This window comes from Silurus aristotelis (genome assembly GCF_946808225.1).
Source record: "Silurus aristotelis genome assembly, chromosome: 1".
Lineage (NCBI taxonomy): Eukaryota > Metazoa > Chordata > Actinopteri > Siluriformes > Siluridae > Silurus > Silurus aristotelis.
The window spans coordinates 22,115,164-22,133,875 of record NC_139574.1 but is presented as its reverse complement, the minus strand read 5'-3'; the positions used below and the strand labels follow the sequence as shown (position 1 = coordinate 22,133,875).

Below are 18,712 nucleotides of genomic sequence, written 5' to 3'. Positions count from 1 at the left end.
GATAGATAGATAGATAGATAGATAGATAGATAGATAGATAGATAGATAGATAGATAGATAGATGCAAATTCGTAAACTGGTCAGTAGAGAGCAGTATTGTTCTAAATTCATGACACTCAGTAAGGGGAAAATTCACTTAACCTGATTAAGAGCATATTTAAAATTTAGTTACTATCTAGATTATGATATTTATTATACATTAATGTGTTTGTTCTCCCTCTATAAACTACCTCCAGTACACGCGTAGGACGTGGGCGCGCACTCGAGCCGGCATTAAAAAGCGCGTGCGTGTGCATTAGAGTGCAGATTAGTAACTAAATTACAGAGGGAACTGCAGAAAGGATTACAGAGAGTGTGAACTGGAGCTTCAGATCATATAACGCCGCTCTGCAGACGTTTCAGGTTAATGCATGGCGACATGTTGTCTCCAGATTTATAAAAAAAAAAAGACTGTTAAAATGCTTTTAAACAACCTTGAATTCATAAGACCACACTGATTTGTCTGGAACACTAGAAGTGCTACTCTATCACTTGTAATGAGTAGGTGCTTCCTCCTCGCCTTTCCCTCCTGCCCCTCCAGCAGGCGGGTTTTTTTCCCTCTCCAGGTTTCCCTATGGTTTAAAAAGTCGGCGCATTCTGTAGCTCTCAGGTTTCACTCTTCACCAGGAATCCGGAGGGATTGTCCTGCTCGAGCAGTCTAGCCCTTACTGCTGCTGAGAGTTCAGTCCTTGGAGAAGAATGTGAACTTGGGAGGTTTTTATTTGTATTTTTTATTTGCAGTTTTCTGAAAACCTCTGGAACTCAAAGGTGCACGGTACGAAAGCGCAACACACGCGCGCGCATACACACATCCTATACCCACATGCAGCCTGAGGATGTAAATAAGATTCTGTATGAAGAGTGTGAGGACGAACAAACACACACACACACACACACACACACAGAGTGGAGCCATGAAGCGTGAGTGCGGCTTCTGCAGCCTGCTGCTGTTTCATGCCATAGGAATGAGGATGATGATGTGGCGATGAAGGAGGCAACCAAGGACAGACCTGTGTGAAAACTGCACAGCAGGAAGAGCTTTAATGATACCGGTAAGAGGACATAAATAATTGTCTGTTGATTCCTGTTGTGTTTCAGTGCTTTTATCCCTCTCATGTAGTTTGTGAGACATGGCTCTGTTCCAATCACCTTCTCTTCATTAAAAAAAACAGTTACTGGATTGTTTTGCTGTGTTGAAGGATTGACATGTTGGTACGCAGTTGTTTCCTCATGCATTCTACCGTGCATACCTTTATATGAATAATGCACACACTCTATAGACATACTCGATTACACAGCGCCACCTACAGCTGCGTTTTAAGGTTGCAAAGAGGTTCCGTTCAAACAATATTGAACCACGTTTTCACACTTACTTTCATGACCTGTTAAGCGAATAATAAGTTTCTCATTTATACAAGTGAGCAGTTAAATTATTTAGATGAAGCGCCCAACAGGAGTGCTGGGATTTGAACTCACAACCTTACAATCAGAAATCAAACATATTACCCTCTGATTTACGATAGATACTTATAACCCACGTTCCTTAAAGTATTTATTTTTTCTTTCTTTTTTATTGTTTCAGATAGAGTGTGTGTGTGTGTGTGTGTGTGTGTGTGTGTGTGTGTGTGTGTGTGTGTGTGTGTGTGTGTGTGTGTGTGCGCGCGCGCAGTGCTTTAGGGAATGTAAACTTTAGGGAATTTAGGGATCTATACTCATACTCATGCATTCATACAACACCGTCATACTTCTTGTCCTCCTGATTACACAACACAGGCATAAAATATGTATTCATTCACGTAATAGGGCTTCATTAAATACATATTCCTGATCTGGGTCCCTGTGAAGCTATAGCCTATCCCACGAACAGTACTGTAGGTGCAGCGCAGAAGAATTCACCCCAAAATGGGACACCAGTCACCTGCAGGACACTGCACAAAATCTAACAGGCATTTTTGCATGGTTCGTCCTTTTACCTACAGGTTTCTAAAAGGTGTAAGGAAAATCAAAAACTTGGAGTAAAACGAAATGGAGAGAAGTAGCAAAATGCTATATAGACTGTAAGCCAAGCCCGTGATGAAAAAAATCTCTACACACACACTCACACACACACACACACACACACACACACACACACACACACACACACATGAATTTCTCATCACTCTCCTGGACTTGATTCTCTAGAGAAAAAGCTCAGCAGTGAAGGCCTGATCAGACCTATATTTAATGCCTGAAATAGGTCTGCTTTTGTGTGTGGTCTCAATCTTCCCTCACACTCATTCATCATGGGTTCTGTACTCTGAATCTTTAAAAGCATTTTTCAGTTTTTTTGCACATTTGAGTTCACCACATTAGATGCATCTAACATCCTGCTAAAACCTTTCTGTGATTAATGATATAAAAAATGAATTGGAGGACAAGCTCTTTGTGTGTGTGTGTGTGTGTGTGTGTGTGTGTGTGTGTGTGTGTGTGTGTGTTCATATATGAAAGCTTTGCATTTGCACTTTATCCACAGAAGCTTGGTTCAGGTTTCATGCAGATTCTTTAGTGACGCAGTCCAAACAAGCCCAGGCTCTACTTCACTGTATCGTCATGCATTATGAATGATCCATGTATTGCTAACCGGCATAACCATAAAAGTCACTTACTGCTCCTAAAAGAAAGCCAGATTTATTGGTAAAGCATTTGTTCCACAGAAAATCATTGCATTGTGTAGTATGAGTCATGCCATTTTTAGCTGTTTGTTGAAACTAAGTACAAGTGTGGGGTATTCAAATAAGACAATCGAATTCTGACTGAGAAAGAATCCATATTAAGTTTAACAAGTCCAGATCATGTACCAATTCATAAATGTTTGCAGCCAAGATTGCAGCCAGTGCTTGATGTGTCAGCTTGTTCTGCAGACCACAGCAGTTTTACATCTTAAACATGAGGCTGACTGTGTGGCAGCTTGAAGTCACTGTAAATAAAGGAATACGATTTAGAATGCATCCTGCTCTTTGCTTTAAAAACTAGAAGTTTGCTAGGACATTTTGAAAGTTTAATCTGTTGTAAAATTATTGTCCAAAAACTATTTTGTACTGACAGCCAGGAAATCATACATGCTTTAGGTGTACTTAAATTCAGTTCTGGACAGACAGAATCTAGTACCGTTTCGGGCTTTTGGCATACAGTATATTTAACAGATTAATAATTTATGATGAAACAAAGTGTTTACAATGCATACATAATTAATAAAACTTCTTATAAAATTATTCATACACTTCATAAGTGCATGTTAATTTGGCATCATTGCTTGCTTTTGTATGACTTACAAGTAGTAAACCTCCATAACCTTTCAAACCTAAAGCTCTGTCCCATCAATCAAACACCAGGCTCATCTTAAACCAATCCAAGCTGGATATCTGATGACTCGCACGCAACTGCAATCAGCAGTCAGGCTTATAAAGTCTCTCTCCAGCACCTTGTCTGGTGTTAAAGAGCTTTCTTAAATTTGACCATGATCCTGTAAAGTTCTGTGATAATGACTTTTTTTTTAGTTCATGCCCATTTCCTTGTTTTCCAGTTTTTATCATGATTCATGAACTTGATTAATGTCTAAGCTTTCTTTCTTTTTTTTGCTAACTTTGTGTATCTTTTAAATTCTTCCTCTGCATCCCATTGTCTTCAAGTCAAGACAGTCAGTATGTTTTAGATTAGTGAAATCTGGTGCACTAGATGTTACTAATTAGAACGTTTTATTAAGGCGGTTTAAAATGCACCCACTAGGCATTTTATTGAGGAACACCTGTGCACCGAGTTATTCATGCAATTATCTAAATAACCAATTGCATGACAGTAGAGCAATGTATAAAATCATGCAGTTAAAGCCAGCAGCTTCCTCAAATGTTTATATTAACCATCATAATAGGGGGAAAAAGTGATTTCGGTGATGATGACTGTAGCTTGTTTGTTGGTGCCATATGGGATGGTTTGACAGTTTCTGTGCCTGCTAATCCCCTGGGATTTTCACACACGACAGGCTCTAGAGTTTTCTCAGAATCGTGCAATTAAGAAAAACATCCAGTGAGTGGCGGTTCTGAGAACAGAAACACCTTGTTGATAACCAAGGTTTACAGACAATGGCCAAACTGACAGAAATGCTTTCTGCAGCTTTAGCATGCCTAGGCTCACCAAAACTTTAGAGTTGAAAACTTGGAAAAATGTAGTTCTGTTCTGATTAATCTTTTTTTTTTCCTTTTCCGCTGAGGCACACAGGTTTTAAACTTGTTTACTGATTAAAAAGTAATTGTTCCACATTTCATATTCTACTCTTTTTCATCTTCTGCATTATTCTACAAGATTCTGTCCCTATTTAAATGTAAGCAAATTCATATCTCAAAAGAGGCACGATTCCTTCCGTCACAATGTACATGACAAATTCAAATCATATCAGAAAGGCAAACCAATATTTCACACGACGTCAGCGCAATATTTTCCATTTTTGTTCTTTCACAGAACTCACTGGCATAATGATTTAATGGCTCACACTTGTATAACAGGAGGATCTTGTTCTATAATATTATTTCCTCCATTTCATATTCTGTACAAAAATATGTCAAACCCTCCGCTTCTGGAATGACGCACGTTTGTAATCAAAGATATCATGAAACCTTTTGTGTTTTTCAGAAGGTGGTGTAAATGGAACCCTGTATATATTGTGACCGGCAGGCCAGAGTCAAGTCAGAGTCAAGTCAGTGCACAGGTATGTCAGAGGGTATGAAAAATTAAGAAAAAATAAAACAAATCTCTATTCCCAGTTTGCCATTAATTTGCAGTCTTTAATAGTATATTCCCAATTCAATGCTACTACATATGTTGTATTTTGTCTGTTCTTTTAAAAAAAAAAAGGAAGGAAAGAAAAGCAGAGCTACTATAATCTGGGTCAATAGGTCTTATCTAATGGATAGTGTCCACAGAGGGCCTATGAACCAGTGTGAAACCAGGGTTTGTTCAGCCAGAATGTGGATCAACTCTCTTCCACCCACCCCAACTTGAATATCACCATACTTTCGCTTTGTCTCTGCTGCTCCATTATGTTTTCTCCTTTATCCATCTCTTATTCTTTATCAGGCACCTTTTCTCAATGTTAAACATTAAACATCATACTATACCAATGTCCTTATAATGAATCGATTATGTGACAGACACACAGACAGACACACAGACAGACATGCAAACACCTAAAACATAATGTACACTTGCCCTAAAAAGCTTCTCCAATGATTTGCTAATTATTATTTGCAAATAATGTCCTGTTTTGTCCTCCGGTACTCTGATCTCTTATGTAGATTAGGATGGAGTAGAGAGACGTTAATACTAATATTCTTCCTCATACTAATACAAATGCTTCAATACCAACATCTGATCCCAAGTGATTTCTTTTTTATCTAAGATAATGCTTATGGACAGATGACACAAATAACAGTGATCTGGGCAACATTTATGATTCTAAACAAATTAAATCAGACTGCAAGTGACAATGACAGCATTTACCTACAATACAGGCAACCTAATAAAACATCTTGATGGTTCTATACAGACTGTGAGGTTGGGTGATCTGAATGCTTAAAGCAATATCAGGAAGCATGTTTATAAGAAAAATTAATTGTGGACATATGTAAGTATAAATTACTTCAGTTCTGCAAACACTGAGTACAGAAAAACTTGCCATAATGGCTTACAGATTAAAATCAGCATGGGTGGAAAATCAGCACGACTCTGAATAGGTATGGAAAATATCTGCGCTCAAGTTTAGATGTGTTAAAACAACACCTACCCAGTACATTTTTCTTGATAATTGGCTGCTGTTTGTAGTTGACTAGAAGGGAATGATTTGAACTGGAGGCACTGAAACTTTCTGTACTGATAGCAGGACAGAAACACTTACTTTATTTGTAAGTACTACATGCATTTTTCTTGGTCTATATTTAATCTGGACAAACATTAACAAGACAAAAAACAGTGGATTTAGTATTATTACTGACAAGAACAATAAAAAACATTCTCGTTTCAGTTAGAAAAGAAAATTGCATTGATGCATCTCTGGTTCTAGGTCACATGCTGATAAGTATGTAGTAGTTATGATAAAAGTATTAAACCCCATCTATCTATCTATCTATCTATCTATCTATCTATCTATCTATCTATCTATCTATCTATCTATCTATCTATCTATCTATCTATCTATCTATCTATCTATCTATCTATCTACCATCTATCTATCTATCTATCTATCTATCTATCTATCTATCTATCTATCTATCTATCTATCTATCTATCCATCCATCCTTACACGTCTCTCCTGCAGATTACTTTACTAATATTGCTTTCCTGACAGCTCTAATGGTCTCACGGAAAATTTTTGTTAAATTACTGCCAAACACAAGGCTTTTCCCCCTCTTTTTCTGACCTTCCCCTTCATCACAAACAAGCCATTAGTGCAAGCTATTTCTTTATCTTCTTTTTTCCTCTCCAGTGAGATGACTTGTTGTATGGGCCATTGGCATGTCTCTAACTTGCAGTTTAAAGCTAGAGGCGATGTAATTATGCAACACTGGCATCTCATAAGGGAGGTCTGATCATTATCATTAAAATTGTCTCTGACCTTATCTTAATCATCTCCTTGGTGGGTTTCGCATTAACCTGTCCCTGCTGTGTCTTTATTATCCTCCATGTTTAATGAGATCAGCTCCTTTGAGATCCTCGCTCAGTCACAGCCTGTTTGCCGGGTAAAAGACTAAATGACCTCACTTGTCTGTACCTGTGCTGGAATAAGTTAAAGGGATAGTACAGCAATCTTCATTTCCAGAAGAAAAAGTAGTTAGGTAATACAAACAAACAATATCTCTAGATCTTTGAATTTGGCAAGATTGTTCGTTCTTTTTCATATTTAATTTTTTCATAGGGTTTATTCTTTTAGATAAAATTGTCAATTTTTCCAAGAACAACCAGTTTAAAAAAACAGATTTTTAATGATTTCTGTTTTTATTATGCAGTTTTTAACTGTTCACACTACTCTGTTTATGGTTAAATTAAGGATTAGGAAAAGTGGGTCTCACCTAAACAGAATGTGAACTGGAATTACGATCCATTCGGTCTGTTCCATTATGATTGTGTGGTTTTACTATGCCAGAAGTTGAGACAGAGCCAGTGGTACGTTTAAAGCCACGTTTAAAGTACGTTTGAGCTCTTCAGTACAATCCATTTTTGTTTCAGATTTGTCTGTGGAGAATACAAAGCTTAGTGCCTTAGCTCGATTTTTTGTACTTGTTAGCAATGGGCATGACTGAAACACCCAAATCAAAAAATTAGGAGGAATGTCCACTTATATTTGGCCATTGAATTGAATTAAAAATTTACTAACAGTAAAAATGTACTAACTATCTGTCTCCTAATCTGTCTGGATGCTGTGCCTTGAGCACTGACTTACTATAAAGTATGACACCATTCTTTGCTCTTTTGGTATTTCTTTTTTTCGTATGTTGACAAGAATGGCATGTGTTAAGTGGCTGCTTAATTAAAGAGGTGTCTTGCGAAATGCGAAAAGAGAAAAAAAGACAATGGTATGAGGTGATATCTCTCTTTTCATTACATCTTGGTTCAATTTAGTGGAAGCCTTCTCATTTAACCTCCATTAAAATGATCTGTTATTGAAATATATTTATTTCTCTTTAAGAGCTGTAGCCATTTTTCAGGATTAAAATTATTTTATGCACGGATCAATGTTCGGCACCATACTATTTTTGATGATTAATTATTTTGTGTTTTCATTTGCATGTTTAATTCCTCTGTGAACCATATATTTCTATATCAGAATTCCTATATAAATATTGACACCTGATCTTCTCCTATAAGTCATTATTTTTTCTGTGCATGTCTGTCATTCCAGGGTTTGCTATAAGTAAAACATGCCATTAAAGCAGCTCTTGGTTTATTTTGTAAGCACGATTACCCACAAACCCAAACCCTACCCATCTCGCTCTACAGCACACCATCCTTAAAGCATGCCAGTGAGGATAATGTGCACAACCTTACAGAAGGCAAGCCTGTATATTAGTTTACTCGGAGGAAGGAAAAACTAATCCATAAGAACTTCAGCTCTTTGGTGCTACAGGCATGAAATTCTTCAACCTGCCATATAATGGGACTCTTTCATAAGCACTATCTGGAAAAGTCATAAAAACATTCAGCCACAGTGAGAGATCCTACAGAGTCGAGACATTCCTCTCCCCTCAGGTTTCCTTCTCAACCATAGAGATACAGAGACAGGCAGCAGATGTACATTTTGTGTAGAAGAGAAATGTTTAAAAAAAAAAAAAAGGAAAAATTATATATAATTTGAGATGAGAGTTTAGTGAGAAAACAAAGCAAACCAACCAAACTGCCAGCTTTATCCAAATATAAATATTTAAAAACAACATTTTGCCTTGCTTTATTTCCTATTTTTAGATAAACATTGGTAGACAATTGTTGCCATACGCAGCCAAAAATTACAGCGTACTCTTCATGAAAATGGTATACTGGGGCCAAGATAATTAGAGAAGTCCACTAAAAAAAGGCTAAATACATGTTTGGGGTCTTTCCAATCCACTTATGATTTCTGTAATGACTGAAGCAGTTTTCAGGGCAGTTTCAATTTGGTTCAAAAAGATGGTGGCATTTTGGGAATAATACAGAAAATAGAGAGTGGGAAAGAAAGAACGTGGGCAAGAAACAGAATGTACATGGTGCATGAATAGAAAATCGTACTAATGTTGATCTTTTCCCATATAACCTATACATATAGCACCAATCCTCTGAATGGAATTTCTTTTTTGACTCCTGCTAATATATATTGTCTCTTCTTGTGAACTGAACTGCATTTATGTGGGGGAAAATAACTATTTTGTGATTTGCTGACATTGGCAATAAAGTAGTTATAGCTGTATGTTTTTTCTTAATCAGCACTGTTTTTCTTTTTTTTTTTTTTGTCTGGCAGGCTCTAGGAGCAGGGATGAAGCTGAAAGTGAAGCGGCGCTACATTGTGGTCTTTCTATCTCTCCTCACCCTGTCAGTAGTGATGATAAACACATATTCACCTTTGCCCTGTGAACAGAAATGTTTGCTATCAGAAGGGCCTCACCATAACCTACCTATTGAGACAGAAGCAAGGAACTCTAAGCATCTAGCTCCAAACATTCATAGGGGATTTTTGAAGCTTTCTAAAAAGAAAGCTTTAGAAAAGCACACACTAGTAACTGACCTGCACCAACATATAATCAGTAAACTACAGGAAAATGTAAATTTTTTAACCAGAAGTAATGTAAAAAGAATGTTTGTGAAACCAAAACAAGGGTCTTATCAAGGCAAAAAGAAGCACTCCTCCCAAATCAATATGGCAAATACACAGAATGTGTTGTCCAAGCAACTAAGCAATAGGAATGACTCTAAATATTCCAGTGATCTTCTTGCTCCCAGACATGACCAAGCCATACCTCAGTCTGCCAGCAGGCATTCTCTTCACACAGACATTAAACCATGCAGGCACAAATGCACTCCAGATGGGCCCAAACCAGCGGTGCTGAAGTCTAAAGCCGGTGTACGGCTGTCTACAGAACTTAAATGGACCTTAAAAGGAGCCAAAACATATGAAAAACAAGCAAAGCTTTCTGAGAAGAAGCAGCATCACTCAACGGATGAGACTAACCGTGTTTCTGGAGAAGGGGCTGAGGGGTGGGACTTCATGGCTAGTTGGTGTAAGACTTTGCATGATCAGCATATCAATGACCTTTCTGATCAAACTAGTGCTGAGTCTTTGCCCTGGTTTAGTAAGGATGATGTGCAGAAGATGGATTTTCTTGCCAAAGGCTCTGTGTTGAGTAAAGCCAGAATTCCAGGCCATGGCCAAGTGCTTCAAGTGGGACTTGGTGGTTGCAATAAAAAGACTTCTCCACTAAATGGGGTCCATAACACACTCTGTCAGACAGGACAGTGTGCCCTGATCAAGCGCCCCAATGACTGGTTTGAGGTTTTTGCATTCCATTTGGATAGGGTCTTGGGTTTGAACCGCAGTCTTCCAGCAGTGCTAAGGACCTTTCATAGTGATCTATTACCATATAAGTATACCAGTGGTTCTGGAAGACCTGTGGTCTGGTGGGACCCTGATATTCAGCACCTAGCTGATGACGATAATGACCAGAACTCTTTCTCCCTCTCCTGGCCCCAGTATCAGGATCTGTTAAAAGCAAGATGTGGCATTCAAGTACCTTTGAACTCATCAGTGTGTGTAGGGGTACACCATTCAGAGTGGGGAAGACTGGCCCTATTTGACTTCCTGCTACAGGTGAGAGCACAGATAGAGACTTACAATTATCATTTGTATATAATATAGTTTCTTTTTACACTTGTAATGAGAAATAAACAATTACTGATTTAAATTTTTGGGATACAAGAAACATTTACATTAATTAACCCTTAATGAGCCTGGTTACCTAGGAATGTAGACATAAATGTTATTTTGGAAAGTGCAAGTCCCTGAGGTATCCATATAAGATTATGCACAGCAAAATGAGGTGAGTCATATTATAAGTACAGAAATGAAAATGCAGCAAGGACAGGGGTATCGGGATCAATCAGACAAGTTCATAGAGTGAGAGGAGCCTCAGAAGGAGAAGAGTTTCAAGATCTGGCATGAATTGTAATGTAAGCAAAAAAATTTATGGCTAATGCAATATTGTTTTAACATCATCATTATTGAAAAACTTTTCACAATGATTCACTGAGTGAAATAAAGAACTCTGCCAAGTAAACAGTGGCTTGCCTGCCAAAAGCTGTACTGCACAAAAATCCTGATTAGCTTTTCCATCAGTAGACTTCATTTCCTTCTCAGACAACAGTCCATATCAGATCGCTTTGTGCAATGAGCCTGTATTTTTCCTTCGTATTTTGTTCATAAATGCATTTTCTATTCCCATAAATGGGTTCTCTGATGCACTTTTAATTAGATAAATCCAAGTGCATATCTCTGTCTGCAATGTGGTTAACGGTTGAGTTCATTTTTCTGTAAATCACAGATGGGTTCAATTTTAACGTGGTAGAGCTGAGTTTTATCAAATATATGTCTTAATAATCAGACATGTAATTACAGTGGTGTTCTATATCTGCTCAGTTTACTTACCCTATGCTTAAGGCAATGTCTTGAATAGGTTTAGTGTTTGTGTTGTAGACAGAGCATCAAAGTAATTGTGATGCATTCGGGTAAATGGCATCTTCAATCTGCCAATTATTGTTAATGATTCAATTAATGGCTTAAGCTAGTAGAACAGAACTCTAATTGAGTTGTTAGATGGAACACATTCTTATCATTCGCTCTGTATTAAGTAGGGTGTTTCAGATGGGGAGAAATATTTAAAAAAGCAGCAGTTATATAAACTAAAAATATGTTCTCAAAACAATGAAAACAGGAACAAAGTGGATTTACCTGTGGACAGAGCAGAGAAATTTTTTTCAGTTTAGCAAATTAGTGAAGTATATGTGCTATCGTTAATATACAGTCAATAATACAATACAGTATAACAACAGATATTACTCTGGTAATTGTGACAGATAGACGAGAGCTGTGGGACAAGAAGAGATTAACAAATAAGACTTTTTCTGGTTTTAGCAATGGTAACAGGGTCAGCTAAGATCTCTTCAATACAGGCTATGCAAAATGACATTTTGATTGAGATAAACAATTGAATTAAAGCAGCAAATTCTTTGGGTAATATTTTCTGTTTTTATGAATAGTAATGTTTTACATATTGAAGCAGAACCATTATACAGGATGTCCTTATAAGGGCTAAATTCTTGATTGTATACCTTAGCAAATAGTTAAATTGTATGTATTTGCAGCAAAAAAGGTGCTAAAATAGAGTGGGAAACAGTGTGTATAAGAATGTGTGTGTATATTTGAGTGTAAGAAGAGATAGCTATGATAGGCCTTGAAAAAAGTCAATAAGTGTAACCTGGCCAATGGCTAATAGCATGATATTGATCTGGTGTGATATGCTGAGCAGGATCCTGAACACTTGTATAAGATACTGGCCAAACAGCTCTGCTCGCTCTGAGGTGCAAGTTAACACCAATCAGTGTGAAGGACACATTCTCTGTCACTACCGGGAACAGAAGACTTTGTGTGCATTGTGTAAGACCTTTGTCTTGTGCTCTTCTTTTTTTCATATGAACTGAATCTTTTTATAAGAAAACAGCTTTCTATGTGTTGATGTTTTGAGGGCACGACTGAAAGCATAACCTGGAATTTCAAGTGTATTTAACAATTACCAAAATGCATTACTTAGGTTTACTGTCCATTATATGTACAATTTAGTATAGGAAACCCAATATGCACAGTTTTGTATTTGCCATTGCTGTAGGATGACTGAAAATGCACTTGTGACATTGCGTAAATACAGTTATTTTACATGCACACACACATTTCTTTTTTTTCATATAACCCCATCTTCCTTTTATTTTGGAAGGAAGTACAGGTCAGAGCTCAGACTCAGCCATTGCACAGCACCCATATGGCAGTCTAGGGCTCAGCAGTGGCTGTTTAGCACTTAGGATTTGAACTTACAGCCTTCCCATCAGTAGTTTAGAACCCCTGAAAAATCCAAAATAAAAAAAAAAATTTAAAAAATGAGGAATAAAATATCCATATATTTATTTGCAATGTACAGAACAAAATCATTGAGTATGGCTCACTGGCGCAAGAATGGAAAACATAAGAATGCACAATGTTATATAAGTAATAGGGTTATGTAAGTTAAAACTAAAGTTATCTCTGTGCTGAAAGAAAAACACAGAGGATTTCATGAAGCAGAATACAGTGTGTACATATTGCTGTCCACTGTTTTGTTGAAACAGAACATTCTGGCAAAAAAAAGACAAATACTGTTAAACTGTGTACTGATCTCTTATCTGATTGTGACTCATTATTTGGGTAGTTCATATTAGGACACACTAGCTGCATTTTCTCTGGATTACATTGTTCATATAAAAATGATCCTTCCAGTGTGAGGTTAATTTCCTTCTATTGGAAGTCTTGAATGTGGAAAAAAAGAAATGCTCTTCCAAAATGCCAATCTGTTGGACTGAAACTGGTTATGGCTTTTGAGCGATGCTTTTAACAGCCCTGTGCAATGTAACAGGGATGTGTAAAATCTTGAGAACTGAAGAAATATTTCTATAATGCTGTCCACTGAAAGTGTGAGGGCGATTATTGCCCACAATCCTCCATGGTGTCACTTGGTGTGTTGTGCTGTAACTATGAACCCATGCTGCATTTGTTTACCTTTACTCAGGTTGCAAGTGATATGAGCTGGAACATATGGGGTGGAGCTAATAATAATGTGGACCATTGGTTGATACGGTTATCGCAGCATTATTCTGATTATCCCTGGAACTGCTTCTCTGCTGGCACAAAAACGTTCAGCAGTAGGCTAGTGTAGTGACTGCCAAATCCTTCTGCATAGGGATGCTCAGCCATCTCCTGAGCCCTGTGCATTACAGTTCTCAAGGATAGCTGAAAGTAACAGATGAACAGAAAATGATGCAGTACCAACAATCTTTCCAATTAGCACATAAGATCACGCAATGTTGAGTAACATAATGGAACTGAAACCCCTTCTTATCGCCTTCACAAATAGTATTGAAAGACTTGAAGTTCAGTCTAGAAAAATGCACAACTCTGTATGTGTGTGAGTGTGTGTTTTAATGTCCTAAGGTATGGTTTGCACTCTCCTCTTTATTTTCACTAAAGATTAAAGGTGCACTTGGCTCTGTGTGGTTGCGTGGGCAGCCATTTATTACTGAGCCATGACGAGCCACACTGTTCGCTGTAGAAGCACCATTATAAAACCTATTATAAGCCTGATGAAATACACAACTCAAACATAGAGGACCACATCTCTGCATAGTTCAAACAGCTAGATCAATACAAGGACAAGCAGATGGATGGATGGATGGATTGATGGATGTTGCAAATAGCATTACTAATACTGTATTATACAAAAAAACATTATGATAATATTGTAATTAATGTAAAAAAAAAAAAAAAAAAGGGGGGGGCTTCTTTCTCTAAACCACTCACTCTGTGTGTGTTCATCTCCCGCAGGTGAATGACAGACTGGACAGATACTGTTGTGGGTTCCAGCCTGACCCTGCTGATATATGTGTGGAAAACCTTCTCAATGTCAAATGTGCACACCCTAAAGATTTAATGCTGGTGCATATTTTGGTAATGTCATTTCCTCTCTAGACTGCTAGGAATTCATTTTATCCAAAACTTTTATTTAAAAGTGGTTTAAAGTGGCACTTGTGCATTGAGGAATCAGCCATGTCCTTGAGCAGTTTAGGAATTTAACTCTTTCTTTGACATCCTTGCATGCATAAATGATGACATGGTGGCTTCAGTAAAACATAACACTATTGCACTTTTTCTCTCCTGATCTATGCAGTTCTATTGACTTGCCAGAAGACAAGAGGCTGAGAAGATCTCTTGCAAACTCTATGAAACAACACCTTTTTTTTTTGTTTTTTTTTGTTTTGTTTTTTTTAGACCTGTGCAGAATATGAGATGATATTTGGTTTATATGTTTTTATATTTTTTGCTCATGGACACTTGTCCAAATCAACATCTATTTCCAACAGTATATTCAACAGTATTTCCAATGGCATATTCCTTCAGTATACAGTCAACAGTATATTTAGCTTTATTTCCCCCTTGGAGCAGTGAGATACAACTAAATATAAAACCATTCACTGTTTTATCACACTGTCTTACTGTTCCAAATTCTTAACACTCACATGTCAAAAATAAGTGCATGTGTTATTTTCCAATTATCAAGGGATTTTTCTGTCACAAATTTTGATATTGTTTTAAAATGGTTTACAAATAATATTTGAAACACATTTTCTAGCATGCTATATATTACACAAATGACTGATGCTAAGTATTGGTTTTGATACCAAGCATCCCCATAAAGGTTAAGCAAATCTTTTCATTTCATTTACACACTTTTTTAAGGATGTTTAATATAATGTACAGAATGAAAATGGAATTATATCATAAATGACACAAACTGTCAACTGTGTCAGGTGCATTTTCTTTCTTTTTATGTGATTTGACAGTTTTACTTTGTGTTTGTGTTGTCCAAAAGCTTCATGATTACTGATAAGTTTATAGCAGATTATTTAACATAACTGAATAAAGTTTCAGTGTATTTATGCATTCAAGTGCACTTGCATTTCTATTACAATTATATTTATATGAATTATCTCACTTTTTTCTCGGCAGGTACGGCGGACAGATCCCTCCAGGCTGGTCTTTATAGATAATGCAGGCAGGCCTCATCACCCACAAGACAACCTCAACTTCAGACTGATAGAGGGCATTGATGTGTAAGTGCTGATATTTATTCATCATGAGTCGTTAAAAATCAAATGCATTTGCATTAGTAAGATCCTTATCCAGAGTGACTCATTTTAACAACTAAGCAATTAAGGGTTAAGTGCTTTGCATAAGGACCCTGTAAATGCATGGCAGTGCTAGGATTTAAACTCGCAACCTTTCGATTAGATGGCCAGCAATGCAATTGTTGACCCACCACTTTCCTCCACATAATGAATTTTATAAGGCGTTCCCTGAAGGTCTAGTGGTTAGGATTCGGTGCTCTCACCGCCCCGGCCTGGGTTCGATTTCCGGTCAGGGAACCGACCCCAGCCATTAGGGTTGCACAAGCCAGTGCACTCTTAGTGCCGGTCCCAAGCCCGGATAAATGAGGAGGGTTGCCTTAGGAAGGGCATCCAGTGTAAAAACATGTGTCAAATTGAACATGCGGATCACAAATACGGATGATCCGCTGTGGCGACCCCTAATGGGAGAAGCCGAAAGAAAGTAATGAATTTTATAAGGCATTTATGCAGCCACATTACTTGAAAAGTTGAATATAAATGTTTATAGAGGTTCATATATAATAACACTTATTTACTTATTCTTATGCTGTCCTGGTGAAAAAAAGAACATCCACAATGTGTTCAAGACAATAAATAATGATATCAAGTTGATGTTCAAGTCATTTGTTAATATTTTTTGTGTGCATTAAATAAAATATTTGCACCTACACAAGTGCACACAAGATATTAGACATGAAATCAATTGTTTTATTAAATTTGAAATGGGACCAAAACCTTTTTTTTTTATTATTATAATGTCCATGCGACTTACAGTAAAAAACTAATTGTCAACGATATGGAAATTTAAGAAGAAACTCTGCCATTAATTTTATATATTGATCTATGAATGATTTTGTTCAGTATGTTTACATTTTTAGGATTTAATACCTTGTCCTAAATTTAAGCCAAGTCTGTAGCTGAAGTTGTTTAATGTTTAGTTATATGTGTAAAGCGCAGCAGGATTTGTTTGTGAATTTGTGAGTGAGCATTATCTGATTTGTTTATCATAATACCAGCTAAAACCAGCTGGAGGCGTTGTTACATGTTAGGTAGAAACCTGGAATGTTATTTGTACATAATCATGCACTGAACAATAATGTAATTTAATAGTCATTATTAGTCCTGTTTATGTAGTGAAGAATAAGGCCTGTAGTAGGTTTAAAGTATATATCAAAATATCAGTAACAATAAAATGATAATTTCTGTGAACATTTAGCCTGCAGTAACTCAACCAACGCTTACTGACAGGTTTCAGAAATTTGGCTCAAACAGAATAATGACAGTGTGTGTGCATTTATATAATTTACATTATGCAAAGATGTGTGGTATCGGCGACAACATACATTTTCTGAAAATCAGAACAAAAAACGTGGGTTGCAGTGTTGATGTATCACTGTAACTAGAAACAGTGCCTAATATAAAATCTGCTGTTTTCCTTTAACTATAACATGGACCACCGGCTTCACAACAATCAGATAAGGAGGCACCTCTACCCACCTGTCAGTCATTTTGTCTGTCAATACAGAAACTCCTCTTGCACTAGCATTTCTTCATGTATTTTTTGGTGTGGATTTGGAGAGAAATTCTGAAGGTTATATTTATGTGGATTCTGAGCTTCCTATAAGCCAGCTTCAGTTAACCCATACCAAAATAACCTGAGTGCAGAGCGTGTTTTTGACTGGCAGGTTTCCGGAGAGAGCCATGTCAGTGTTGCGGTCTGGCTGTTTGGAGCAGCTGCTCCTGCGCTCACTCTCCGTGGATAAGGAGCTGTGGGAGACTCAAGGAGGAGCATCAGGTCTTAGAGCCACTATCCACACACTCCAGCACAGAGCTCAAATTCTGCTGCAGCACATCCAGAGCAAAAGAGTAAATACTGATTTGTGAAAATACACCTATTTATAAGAATTATGCTGACTACAGGCAGACATGGTTGCAAGTTTTTTTATGGTTAGAATGTGTAATGCAGCTGCTGCTTTATGAAGTGCATATTAATAACAATAATCATCATAATAATAATCATAATAAAAATAATAATGCGGTGGTACAGTTATTCTGCAACGTTAAAACAGCATACTGCAGTGCACTGTTGATTGTTTTCTCAAAAAATTAATTTGGGAAGATTTTATTAAAGATAGCTTTTCACTATTTAAAATTCAAAATTCTTTCTACAAAGAGAAATGAGTAGGCTAACCCTAAAAGTAAGTAGTTAGATTACTTAGCTAGTTTCTGGGTTCCTATGCCGATTTAACAAATACAGGAATCAAAGTTAAACGTACATGAAATGAAATTTATATTAATCATAAAAAAAAAAATCAGATGCCTCAAACAGCATATGTTTTGAGATGTGTGACTGTGCAAAAATGAATTTGCTCCTTTTTTTTCTGTAATGTGGTAACACATCTGATCATGCAGTATCATGCAGAGTTCAGAAATTACTATCATCAACTGGGTTGATGAGATCAGTTATGACTGTTATGTAATCTTGTACTATTTGAAGATATGCTTTAAAAATATATAGAATTTTATTATTTACTGGAATCAGCAATAATTCTAATGCATGACAAAAGACTATATTGTCTGACTTGTTTCCAGGTCATTATGAGATTTTAATTGAAGCTGTGTGTTAAAAGTATATTCACATTTACCTATGCCAGCATTGGAATCAATTTATTTTTTATTCTAAACAAAAATGTGTTGTATATAAGAAGTTGTCAAACTGCTACAAAGTAGTCTGTTTCAAATAATATATTCTAAATAAAATCATGTGCATACTAGTTGTACTAGTTTTGACACATGTTTAAATGAAAAAGGTTATCTGTAGTGTGACTCAGAGTTTTGGATTGCTCTTGAGGTCAAATCTGCTGGTCATCTACTGCAGTGTTAACAGGAGTACAGACTGAATGTAGCCTGCTGAAGAAATGCTGCTGGTTGGAAAATGTGTCTAATAAAAAAGGAAATATAGTGTCAGCATTTCTTCTTCTATAAACAGTTTTACAGCTTTTCTGGGTTGAGCCATTTGCAAAGATTTTTTAGTGCTAAATAGCTAAACAATCTTCAGCGTTTTAGCTGAGGTGTGAAAATCGGTTTCTGTTTCGGCAAACATGAAATAATCTTGTTTTTGTAGTTGTTTTTGTTCATTTTCAGTAATTGATAAAAA

The 18,712-nt window shown here is 36.8% G+C and overlaps 1 protein-coding gene and 1 long non-coding RNA gene across 6 annotated transcripts; one reads left to right on the top strand and one right to left on the bottom strand.

Moving 5' to 3' along the window:
- The first annotated feature begins 492 nt into the window (after window positions 1–492).
- Window positions 493–18,712, top strand: gask1a (golgi associated kinase 1A). 4 transcript variants are annotated; one of them, XM_083551483.1, is made up of 6 exons: window positions 493–1,091; window positions 4,708–4,783; window positions 9,059–10,402; window positions 14,216–14,326; window positions 15,398–15,501; window positions 17,241–17,640. In XM_083551483.1, the coding sequence occupies exons 3-6, from the start codon at window positions 9,074–9,076 to the stop codon at window positions 17,437–17,439; spliced, it is 1,743 nt and encodes a 580-aa protein (XP_083407609.1). In that variant the 5' UTR covers window positions 493–1,091; window positions 4,708–4,783; window positions 9,059–9,073; the 3' UTR covers window positions 17,440–17,640. The 4 variants fall into 4 exon arrangements, with proteins under 4 accessions (XP_083407609.1, XP_083407608.1, XP_083407610.1 ...); XM_083551482.1 differs by having other exon boundaries at window positions 14,216–14,338; XM_083551485.1 differs by having other exon boundaries at window positions 601–1,091; window positions 4,708–4,775; window positions 14,216–14,338; window positions 17,241–18,712.
- On the bottom strand, window positions 2,688–6,803 carry LOC310732271. Of its 2 annotated transcripts, XR_014535430.1 has the most exons (3): window positions 3,665–3,734; window positions 3,354–3,373; window positions 2,688–2,998 (listed from the first exon to the last, which is right to left on the bottom strand). It is a non-coding gene; the product is annotated as an uncharacterized lncRNA (long non-coding RNA). The 2 variants fall into 2 exon arrangements; XR_014535429.1 differs by lacking the exons at window positions 3,354–3,373; window positions 3,665–3,734 and adding an exon at window positions 6,686–6,803.